The sequence below is a fragment of the Neofelis nebulosa genome, chromosome 2, assembly GCF_028018385.1.
Source record: "Neofelis nebulosa isolate mNeoNeb1 chromosome 2, mNeoNeb1.pri, whole genome shotgun sequence".
Classification (NCBI taxonomy): Eukaryota; Metazoa; Chordata; class Mammalia; order Carnivora; family Felidae; genus Neofelis; species Neofelis nebulosa.
This window is the reverse complement of record NC_080783.1, coordinates 190033784-190045684: the sequence shown is the minus strand read 5'-3', so window position 1 is coordinate 190045684 and position 11901 is coordinate 190033784. Positions and strand designations below refer to the sequence as shown.

The window sequence follows — 11901 nt, the reverse complement described above, 5'->3', positions numbered from 1 at the left end:
CCGGGCCTCTGACACACCCTCGGTCAGGATCTCATCATCCTTCTGCCAGGCTTCCATCATACCCGTCATCCTGGGGTTGCCCTAACTCAGCTGCCCAGCCTGGCCACTGGCTATTGGCTTTGGGTCTCCCAGGAGGCAGGGAGCCATTTTGCATGGAATGCTGGGCTGCCAGGGAGGGAGAGTCTTCTGACATCAGGCTCTGCTGAGATTTGAGAGGTGTTCCCTGCTCCTGGGCTCCCTTACCCCAAGCCTCACCACCTAGGATGCACCGTGGACCTCCGAGGGCAGGGGGTGGGGTGGGGTGGTGAACTTGCTTCCCCATTCACTGGGCTCCAGCCACATAGGGGTCCTCCGTGGGAATCTCCTTTGTCACTCTTACTGCCATAGCTTCTGCCTGTTCCCTCTGTCTGGAGTTCCTTCCTGCATTTTTCTATTTATTTGAGTCTTACTCATCTCTGGAGGCTACAGGAGTAGCCCCTTTGTCCAGGATTCTTTCTCTGACCACCCCTTGTCACCCCAGCTGCCCCACCTTCGGTCCTCCAGCTCTGGGGCTGTTCTCATTACAAAATCCCTTTGATGACCCTGACAAGCAGTCTCTGCCTCCTATCACGCCCCGGGGGCTGAGCCCAGCAGTCTGTTCAGTGTTCCTACCTGCCCTACAAGGTTGGGACTATCGCTTCTCACTTTATAGATTGAAAAACACTGAGGCCCAGAAAGAGATTTGTTTCGGGTCACACTGCAGTGCTGATCCACGAATTCCACCAATAATATTTATGAAATGCAGACATACATTTGTACCGTAGACTCTGGGTTCAAATCCGGATACCACCACTTACTCACTGTGTGACCTTGGGCCAGTCAGTTGCCTTCTCTGTGCCTCAATTTTGTCACCTTTAAAATGGAGATAATAAACGTACCTATGTCATGGGGCTGTTGTGAGGAGGAAATGAGTTAATACAGGTAAAGTGCCAGTATACAGTAGGATTTCACTACATGTCAGCATGTTATCCTTCCACGAAGGGGTCAGGGCTGGCTTCACGGACAAGGCAGGATTAGAGCAGTGTGTAAATAATTATTTTTCAACAGCCAGCTCAGGCCACCTGCCACTCCCAGCACAAGCCAGCCGGGAGAAAAGGGAACAGCTTGTCACAGGAGGATTTGGCAGAAATGGAGGCTGTGGGTCCAGGAACTGCCAGCAGGGGTGATCGTGGCTGCTGGCTATCCCTGGAACTCAGGTGGGCCGCTTCTTGGGCCCTGGCAGCAATCCTAGAGCCTTGGGCTTCTTCAGTCAAGGAAGTGAGCAAGGTCCAAGGAGAGGGATGAGACCGGGGTCAGGCTGTGGCTCCACCATAGCACCCATCACTGGCCACTAGGGCAGTACACAGTCTTGGGACCATCTGGCCCCAGCCCTCACTGGACAGATTGGCTCTGGGCCTCACAACAGTTCCTGGTGGCACAGGGCAGCTGGGGAAGAAGGGGGTCTTGGTATTCTCGTAGCCTCGACTCCTTCCAAACACACTCTTGGGAAAGGCCTGGCCGCAGGGACTGGCCTGCTGGGAACAGAGGAATCCTAGATGTCAAAGCCACAAATGGCTGTCCAGGCACATGACAGGCAAAAGCCTAGAGAGGGTGGGATAGCAGCCAGAAGTGCCCAGCGGCAGCTTGGGAAGTGGAATGCAGGGCTCCGGCCACCTGCCCCGGACCCCTTCCCTCTCCTTCATGGGTCCCCCTAACTTCTAAGCAGCCCCGTCCTGCAAGGTGCCTCCCACCTCTGCTTCAGCCAAGACAAAATACCAGGGTACCATTTCATGGTTTATTACAAACACAAGTTCGCAGGTAAATAACTGAGTCTAAAAAAATACATTAAAATAAATAAGTGGAATTCTCAAAGTTCTTAGAGCAAATAAGTTATATACAGGCAGGTGAAGCAGAACAGGCCGTTCTCCCCAGGAGTGTCCCGAGGGTATGAGAGTGTGAGGACTCTGGGGAGGCAGAGCTGGAGGGGTCAGACGGGGGCCACCCAGGACGCCAGCCCTTAGGTGGACCCGTCCAGCCTCCAGGGCTGGCTTGGGTCTAGGGTCCACCGCTGCGCATCGATTCTGGCTTGTAGCCAACAGGCAGGAAACCTCTCGGGACGTGGCCTCCAGGTTAGCACATTCCTCATGCGGTTCCTTCCAGCGGCATGGTGGGGCTGGGGCCGGCGGGGGGACGTGGCTGAAGGCTTTCCCCGGGCCGTGTGAGGGCACGAGCTGCCTGGAAGGAAGTTCCCTCACTTGCACGAGGAGGCCAAAGCATGTGCCTTCCCAGCAGGTGGATTCCCCAGCTCTGGGCTGCCCCTCTCCTCCTGGCTCCACACAGGCTCCTTCCCAGCATTCCTTGGCCACCGGTGCTATCTCTTCCTCCGCCTGGAGTGTGTAGGCCTCAGTTCCCTCACTGCCACCTGTTGTCGCCTAGCAAAGTGGCTCTTGGCTGCAGAAATGTCCCTGGAATCAAGAAGGGTCAATTTAGCATCTCAGGAGATATGGACTGCCCAAGAGCTCCCTGCAAGAGACAGCAGTAGTAGGAACGGGCCCCTTTAATCATAGCTGCTCTGGGGTCAGAGGTCAGCCACAGCTGACCCTGAAAACAAAGTCTGCGCATCAAGGACAGGCCAGACCAGGCCTAGAAGCTTCCCTGCCCACGAGGACTTTGACAAAGCTGACATCCAACATCAAATACTGCTGGAAGGACCAGAGGGCCGAGACCAGTGTATCTCCTGTGACCTGCCTTCCCACGTCCACACCTTTGCTCATGTTGCGCCTTCTAGGCTGTTTACCTTCCCTCCACCCACATTCCACCTACTGAAATTCCCATTCTTCAAGGTCCAGCTCAGGGTAGTTCAACCCAGACAAACACGGGTCCTAGCTTCCCTTTGAACCAGGATGAGGCCCTGGGAAGGACTCTGGCATCACCCAAGCGGTCTCGTCCTGGCTCAAAGTGTCCCAGACCGGGAGCTAGGAGGCTGGCTTCAGGTCCCAGCTCTGGGAGCTCAGGCAGATGTGTCAACCTCTCCGAGCCCCTTTCTTGGTCTGTAAAATGAAAACAGGCCTGAGCCAGTGTGAGGATGAGTGTAGGCTGGCAAAGTGAGCTGTTTGCCCACAGGAGGTGCCATATGCACTTGCAGAGTCTAAACCATGATTTTCTTTTCATCCAAAGATACTTCCGAAGCGTATGCTGCGTCTTCCCCAACCCACCATCCTGCCCTTTCTCCTACGTTTCCTCCTCTCCACCAAGATGGGAGCCCCTGAGGGGCTGAGCTGGGCCCCAGCACCGGCCAGCTCCGAGGAGCCTCAGGGACAGAGGTCGGAATGGTTGACACCTGCAAAAGCTCCCCTGGGGTGCCAGGCCCTGCTCGAGGCGCCCCACATATGTCGATTCATCTACCCTCACAACGATTCCCTAGAGATGGATTGCACTGCTGCCCCTGGAACAAAAATGGGAGCCGGAAGCACAGAAAAGTGAAATGACAAGCTCAAGGTCACAAAGCCTTGCTGGGGACAGAGCTGGCTCAGAAGCTGCTCCGTTAGCCGCCTGTCTACACAGCCAGATGCAGGGTCTCTATTCTCAAGTCAGTTTGGTTGGACAAACATTCGCGGGCACCTCCTGTGCGCCAGGCCTCGAGCTGAGCCACGCGGAGGCGGCCAGGAAGGGGATCCGGTCTGGGACAGCGGGGAGGGGACAGGCTGGGTAGTCGGCCACTGTGGGCCCAGCACGTAGGAGACGCTTCCTTGAGACACAACCTGAATGAACAGTAGAGGGCCTTCCACGGTCACAATCCCTCAACTCGCCTGAGAAAGTCCACTGCTAGGCCTGGTGGGAACAAAGGGCACAGCAGGCAAGGTCACAGGCTCTGGAACCAGCCAGATGCCACAGACCGCTGTGCCCTTGGGCAAATGTCTTAACTTCTCTGAGCCTCAGTTCTCTTGGCTGCCCGGTGAGGACCCAGTCGTGCCTCATACGGAGAACAAGGGAAATGTGCAAGGCATACAGGAGGTGCTCAGTCAGTGGGGGCACCGCTCACCTCAGCTGCTGGAGGAGCTCTCCTGCCGATGGCCGTGTCCTGCCAGCCTGGAACACGTCTGGAGGGGGTCCACTGCCTGGGACCACCACGGCTTCAGGCCTGAAGGAACAGCGTTAGGGCCCGAGTGAGGGGCTGTCCAGGGCCCTGAGAACACCTGGCTGTAGGCCCAGCACCCTCCCCCCGCCCCAGCAGATCCATTGTGCACCTGGCCTCCTTCCCTTCCCAGGCGGGGTGGGGACTGAGGAAAACTGAGCTACCGGGAATACGTTCTTAGCCTCAGAAAGAGGCAGCTGGGTGCCCGACCTTCCCAGAATCCAGCCACCTGCAGCTGAGCACGGCCTTTTGTAGGGGAAACTGAGGCAGGGGTGGAGCCCCGGTTTGAGTCTCGGAGGAGGAGTTTCTCATAAACCATCGCGGGGATGGGAGGTTCGAGACGGGGAAGCCACTTTCTGCTTTCCCCAAATGCTCCGAGGGGACGAGGGAGGGGACAAAGTCCCCCACCTCTTTAACAGATGGGAAAACTGAGGTGCGGAGAGCGAAGAGGTGTGGCAGAGCACCCCCGCCCGCCCCTTCCTCAGCAATTCCGTGACAACCTTGGGATGGTGCCAGGGCCTCCCGACTCCAGATGTCACTTCTCCGCGGAAACTCCAAAGCCCTCCGAGGCTCTGTCCCAAATCCAAAGCCCCGTGGACTTGGTCAGGCAGACTAAGGCTGAAAGCCCAGCTCTCCTTCTGACTAGCTGTGTGGCCCGATGAGACAAGTCCCCTCCCTTCTCTGGGCCTGGACTGCTTTAGCTGACACCTGAGGAGAATCCCTCCTGCCCCCGAGTGAGGGTGGGAGCTCTCAGAAGACCCCGGAGCTGGGGACTAGGAGGGACTTGGGGTGACTGGTTCCCCACGGAAAGGGACATGCCCCATGGGCCCAGGGCAGCCTATGGGCCCCCAGGACCTCCCCCCCACCCCCACCATTGTTAGCCACTCTGCTCTCCTGCTGATCTTCCAGACACCCTGCTCTCCAGGTCCAGGCTAGCAGCCACCCTGGCCTCTGCAGCCTGGGTGTGCACTTACTTGGGCCTTCGATGGCAGAAGGTGGCACAGGCGGGGTCCCTGCCACTGGAGCACTCACAGCGCTTTGGCAGGGAGCGGCGCCGGCGTCTTGGCGGATTTCCCAGGCCGTAAGGAGCTGTCTGTCTGTGGGCGGGCAGCCAGCAAGGTAGTGGTGTAGGGTGGAGAGAGAGGAGGAGAGAGGGAGAGGGACAGAGGATGAGATAAACTAAGGCCACTGGCAAGCAGAGGCCGTCTGCGGTGCATCCTGGCATGGCCACCCGTGCCACCGGGCTGGAAGCAGAAGGCTGCCAGCCCCTGACCTCGGGAAGCCTCAGTGCATTCTTCTGCCCGGGTGCCAGGTGGTCCCGGACAACGTCCCTCCCCTTTCTGGGCCTCTGCTTGCTCCCCGCCTCTGGCCCTGCTCAGTAAGACTGCCAGCATGGGGAGGATGGGGTGGAACCGTGCTCTCTCCCTAAGTTGGGAAGTGGGGCGTCCCCCCAGCCCGACCCCTCTCACGGCTAGGAGCTCGAGCTGGAGGATGGAGCCTTGCTAGTCCCCCCGGAGGAGAGGAGAAAATACCATCTGACAGCAGTAAACACGCAGGCTAAGCTGCCCTCACCTGGCCACCACCTGCCCGGAGGGGTGATAAATGTGTCTGAGCGCTTTGACCTAAAAACGGTGTGTGTGTGTGCATGTGCTTGTGGGTGCATGTGCGTGTGTGAGATCAGGTGGGGTCGGTTTCAGATTGAAAGTCTGGCCAAGGCGGGCTGGGGGCAGGGCAGGGGCCCTGTGGCCGGCTGGACCAGCACCTTCAGGTGCCAGAGCTAATTTTAGACGATGCGGTTGGGGTTGTAATGACTCCAGGTGGACCCGGCACGCAGGGACTGGCAGGGTTCCCGCCCTGAGCAAGTGTTTGGATGCGGATTAGCTCCACACACGCTTACGTGCAGGGCTTCTCTTGCCTTTTGCAATTTGGGGAAGGGAACACACACACACACACACACACACACACACACACACACACAGAAACTTCAACTTGAAGTATGCAGTGGCCCGGAGGCAGTGCGGGTGCAGACAGAACAGACAGCACTAGGCTCCCACCCCGGCTCTGCCAGGTGACACAGGGCAGGTTTCTCGTCTTGTCACTGGGGACAACAGCACTACCTGCTTCACGGGGAGGATGAGGGATTCAGGAGCTGATAACATACGAGCAGTGCTCGGCATAGGGCCTGGCACAGCCGAGACACGGGCACTGTCATTACTCGTATTATGCTTGGAAGGTCATGCAGAGGCAGCGTGGCATCCATGGGCCTGGGATGGAGCCTCTGTCTACCATGGACTTCCTCCTGTGTAATCCCGGGGAAGGCACCCAGCCTCTCTGAGCCTCGGTACCCTGATCTGGAGAATGGGGCCAATGCTTTCCTACCAGGCTGCCGTGAGAATTCTCAGGAGCCAGCCCTGGATTACTTAGGCATTCCCCACGTGGGCGTTGGAACGGTAACCAGTAACTATTGATACTAGCTCAGTGATCCCGTCTGGAGGCCCAGGGAGAGCCGCACGGTGCCCGGGGTTCCCCACCCCCTGCCCCGCGTCTAGCGGCCCCGCCTGGATCCCCGCGGTAGCTCACCCGGGAGTGTTCACCCAGATGATGTCCAGGTGGCAGAAGTAGACACACTCCTTGTCGAGCCAGGAGCTGCAGGAGCAACGTCGAGGCCGCAGGTGGGAGGCTCGCGCGCGGTGTGAAGGTGCTGGTTGGTCCGGAGCAGCAGCCACCTGGCCCTTGCCTGCACGCACAGGAGGGGGACAGAGGTGGACAGGTGGGTCGGGGTGCCCGGCACAGCGGGATAGGGGGACCCGCCGGGCTCCTCCTCTCGCGTAATTGAGGAAGTTGGCATTCTCGTTGCTTAGGAGCTCCAGGCCAGCCAGGGGAAGCCCCAGCAGTCCTGGGGGGAAGGGCTGGTGGCTGTCCTGTGCCTGCAGCACCTCTTGACTTGCAGAGCCCCTTGAAGCGGCCGCCGCTGCGGGGCCCCCACCCCTGGATGCCCCCCAGCTGGCTTGCGGGTACGGTGCCCTGGGGCAGGAGACACCTGCAAGCGGACCCCGGGTGGGGGCGGGGGGCGCTGCCGCCGCAGGTGAGGCTAGGGCAGCTCACCTTCATGCAGGGCCAGGAGCAGGGCCAGGGCGATGGAGCACCAGGCGGTGGGCATGGCGACCACAGTGGCGGTGGAGCGCACAGGCTGGACCAGAGCAGGGAGCGTGCCTGTTGCCAGCGTCTTGCTGCCAGGCAGAGCCGATAGCTCATTGCCTCAGTGCCCTGGCTGCTTCTTATAACACCAGGCACAGCCCCGCCTCTGCCCGACCGACCGGCCCTGCCCTGCCGCACAGGAGAGCCAGGGACACCGCCTCCTCCCCAGGCGCCTGGCCCGCCCCGGCCTCCGCGGTTGGAGGGGAGGGGGGCAGGGGAGGGCGGAGGCGGGAGGGAAGGCCCCGCTCCTCCCTCTGTGCCTGGAGCACCTCCTGGAGTACCGAAGCGCCCCTGCGGCCCCCAGGGACCTCTCCCAGTCCTGCTGGGCTTCCTCAAGTCATCCCCAAAGTGCTCCGAGTCCCCTTCCTCACTCTCTGTGTGGCTGTCCCATGGGTCTTGCCCAGAGCTAAGAGTTGGGGAGGGGAGGCCCATGAGCAGAACCCTCTCTCTCCTTGGAAGGCACCCTGCCGTCCTGCCTGCTTACTGCCAACAAGGCTGAGGATGCCCTTTCTATTGTGTGGGAGGGGAAAGGGGGTACTCAAGGCTGTGTGGCCTTGGGCAAGTCAGAGCCGTCTCTGGGCCTGCTTTCCTCAGTGAAGGACACAACCCACCCCTGGCCTCTGACCAGCCTAGAGCTGTCTCATCCTTACCTCACCCAGGAAGTGCCCCTCTTCCCTCCTTCCCCATCCCTCCTCCCAGGGCCTGGGGATGGGAGTTCTGGCCCTTTTCAGGACCTATTGCCCCTGTGGGCCCATATATAAAGCACTCCTTGAAAGGTCTTCAACCTTGGACATGGCAGGGTGCTTGGTTCACCTCGGTGGGTACTCTCTTCACAAAAGGCAAGGCAGGGGCGTCTGGGTGGCTCGGGGGCGAGCATTCTGCTTCTCAGAAGCCAGGTCTTGCTGGAGACAGAGTGGGGATGCGCCGGTGCTGAGCTAAGCAGCTGGTGGAACTGGCAGTCGTCCTCTGTTCCTGGCCCGGCCTGGCTCAGAGTCCACCTCCTGCAATGTCTTCCAGGGACCCTGTCTCCAGGCACAACAGGAAAAGCCTTCTCATTTCTCGGAACTCCCAGAGCCTTACTCTCCAGCCTGCCTGACTCATGACTTTGGGCTTATCTCTCCAGCAATCTTGAGGTCCAGAACTCCAGGGAACGCGCGGGGCCCGGGAGCCTGCCTGATGCACAGTAGGAGCCCTCTGAGCGAGTGCTCTCTGAGGGAGGGGGGAGTGAATGAATACATGCCTGGCTTTGAACCCGCAGAAATTTAGGTCCCCAGGAACCCAGGCTGCTCAAGCTTTAGTTCCTGTGTTCAGCAGCGGTTTTGTCGTTAGATGTCTACGAAGGGGGCAATAGATGACCGCAGAGGAACAGGTGAGCTGGCTTCTTCCTAGGGCAAGACCAGAGCACGTACGTGTGTCTGCGTGTGCCTGTGCCATCCTGGTGCAGAGGGACGGGACCTGAGGACGGAGGTAGCCGTCGGAGTTACCTTCCTTCCCCCAGGCTGGGTCAGGTTGCAATGCAAGCAGGAATAAACATTTCTGAGCACCTACTGCGTGCTCAGAGCCTTTTCAACTCCTCTCCATTGTGGCCCTGGGAGGCGGCTGTGACCATCCGGGATCAGCTCCCCTACTGTCCGAGCCGAAATGAAGGCTCAGAGAAGAGCCCTGCCTGGTCCAGTCTGCACAGCGCTGGCACAGGGACTCAGGTCTCAGATCTTGGTCTCCCGGTCTCTCCAGCAAAAAACAGAGACTCCCCACGCAGTGCTCACTGCCCTCCCCCGCAAGGTGCCTCTCTAAGAATTTAGAAGAGTATTTCTGGAATGAGGTGAGCAATACTCCTAGTCATTTCTATTAGCCTCTGAGAGAATATAAATACGAAATCAAGCAGGGTTCAGGTGGGGGCAGGGGGTGGATAGAGAATTCAAACTACTGAACCATGAAGAGAAGAAAGGAGAACAAGCAGGTCAGCAGGGAGCAGGAGGGGGTCTGGGTGGTGAGGAAAACAAACAGGGAATCAGATAAAGGCAGGTAGGGAGAGAGGGAGGACAAGGAAGCAGAGCCTAGCGCGAGAGAAAGGACTCGGATTTGAGAAAGTAAAAGAGAAAGACCATTTGGAAGGAGAGTGAAGGTTCCACTGCGTCTAATCTTTACACAAACGCAAAGTGCTGCTCAGGACAATAGGGAACCAGAGGCTCTGAGTCTGGGAAACATAATAGAAGAATTAAACGGACCAGGAGACAGGATCCGTCTCTGGTGTGAAAGGAGGAAGACGACAGGGCAGGGGCCACCGCCTGGGCCTCGTGGGGTCAGTGCAGGGAGCTGTGCCTGGCTCCAGTTCCTCCCCTGCCCTGAGCTGGACAAACAGGGCTCCTGTGAAATGGAGAGGGCAGGCCCGGAACCTGAGCGAGCTCAGATCCTAGGGGGTGAAAGCGTTCCCGGAACAGCGCTACCCCACCGGCAAGGGTTGGTTTCCAGGTAGAGAAAATTAAGCTGAGTTAAAAATAACCCCAGCCCCAGCCCCATAGCTCTCTAGCCTGGCCCTGACCATCACCTCTGCCCCTCCCAGCTGGCCTGGCTACATGGTCCCCAGCCCCACTGCTCTGGTCAGCTGCTGCTGCACTGCCCCAACCCGATCTGGCCCTGTTCCCTGCCTGGTAAAGCTGCAGGTCAGGTCTGGGGACAGGGATTCACTGAAGGTCCCCCCCCCCCCCCCCCCCCCGGTCAGGATTTGGAGGGAATCATTTTGTGCACAAAATAATTTGCTCCACTCGTGCTCGGTTCCGGCCCAATCCAAGGAGAGATTTGTGGGGAGGGCAGGTTGGCGGAAGAGAGAAGTTGAGGCGTATTTCTGGGTGAGATGCTGTGCCAGAAACTGCCCTCTAGAAATCCTCTCCAGTGTCCACTCCCATTTGCTGGATGAGATAATTGAGGTCCAAGAGGAGCAGCGACTTGCTCAAGACAGTGATGGGGCCGGACATGTTCTCGTGGCTACTTTTCCAGCCCCAGTCTTTCCAGTACACCTGTGAAGCTGCCAGGGGTCCAAGTTGAGCCCCTGGGTCTGTTTGGGAAGGGCTGCTAGGAAGGACCCAGTGGCAGGAGGGCCGGGGGCCTGGGCTAGAGCTAGGCCACCTTCCCGTGCACCCTCAATGCCCCCCCAAAGCCCCCTCTAGACCCTCTGGACTAAGAGCAAATATCTTCGGCTGTCCAGCAGCTGAGGCCACCGTGTGGGATAGAGGATGCACAGGGGTGAGGATTAAATGTCTGGCGATGTTGTCCAACAGGGAGGCCACGGGCTGCAGCAGGTGCCTGGTGCGTTTGCAGGAACAACAAACTTCTTCCCAGCTCTGCTACGCATCCCGTGTGGCCTTGGGCAAGTCCTGCCCCTTCCTTGGCTTCCCTGGGAAGTGTTTCTGCCTTCTGAGAGGGGTGCTCTCAGCTCTGACAGCCTATGGCATTCAGAACCAACCTGACCAGAGTTTAGAGCTCCCCAGATAGCCCTGTCACCTCTTGCCACCAGCGTGAGACCCCCTGGTCCCTCCCCTCCAGAAAACCAGTTGCTTCCCTGTGGCCACCACCCTGGCCCCACCAGGTTTCAGGAAGTTCTGTGTGCAGCCCCCGGTGGAAGAGACACAGCGTCTCGTTTGCAGGCACACACCGTGCAGGCAGTTCAGCAGAGCGAGCCGCTGGGAAGATGGGGCTGGTCAGGGGGAGATGTCTGGAGCCTGCAGGGGATGAGGGGTTGGGGAGGGTTTGGCTCTGGAGCCAGCCCGGGTTGGGGATCTAGGGACTGAGGAGGTTCAGACATTCCCATCATGATTTGCCCCCAAGGCTGCAGGGCAGGGCTGCCCCCATTCAGGCCTGGGGCCACTCAGCCTCGGGGCCTCTTTCTGGTGGGTGGTCTGGGCCTCCTGCCATGGGCCACAGTGCACCCCGAGCCAGCAGGGCTGGCCACCACCCACACCATCGTCCCCATGCTGGGTCTCTGCAAGGGCAGTCTCGGCCTTGCAGGACCAGCTCGCCTGGTGTCCACGGCTTCCCTGGGAGGACACCCCCTTCCTCGATCTCCTCCTCCCTCTGCCTCAGCCCATTTGGAGAGATTTATATCTCCCACATAAACCCTACTTTTAAAGGAATAACTCATGTGCCGCGTTTGTTATTAATCTAGGGGTAATCAGGACAGGGTCAGCGAGGCCCGCGGAACCTGCTGGAACTTCAGCCGAAAGCAGTTATTGTTCAGTCAAGGCACCCTCGTCAAGAGGCCCTGTGAGTCCTGACGAACTTTGTGAAATGAGAAAACCAACTCAGGGACTCAGCATCCAGGATGAAAATCTCTGGACTCAAAGTTTCTGAGTTACCTCCAAAGTGCTAAGGGCCCCATTCCCCACTTAGCCTTTTAGGGGTGTGGGGTAAACACACACTTGCTGAGTATTTAGTGAATTCCAAGTAAATCCGCGCTAGCTGATTTACATGCATTATCTCCATTAACTGTCACACCATACCTAAGAGGTGGGTACCACAATTAGTCCCTATTTTGTGAATGAGGAAACTGAGGC

At 58.7% G+C, this 11901-nt stretch overlaps 1 protein-coding gene across 1 annotated transcript; it reads right to left on the bottom strand.

The window, feature by feature from the left end:
* Positions 1-1799: 1799 nt before the first annotated feature.
* On the bottom strand, positions 1800-7462 carry EDN2 (endothelin 2). The gene is made up of 5 exons (XM_058717830.1): positions 7259-7462; positions 6734-6890; positions 5128-5250; positions 4061-4159; positions 1800-2483 (listed from the first exon to the last, which is right to left on the bottom strand). The coding sequence occupies exons 1-5, from the start codon at positions 7311-7313 to the stop codon at positions 2390-2392; spliced, it is 528 nt and encodes a 175-aa protein (XP_058573813.1). The 5' UTR covers positions 7314-7462; the 3' UTR covers positions 1800-2389.
* Positions 7463-11901: the final 4439 nt, after the last annotated feature.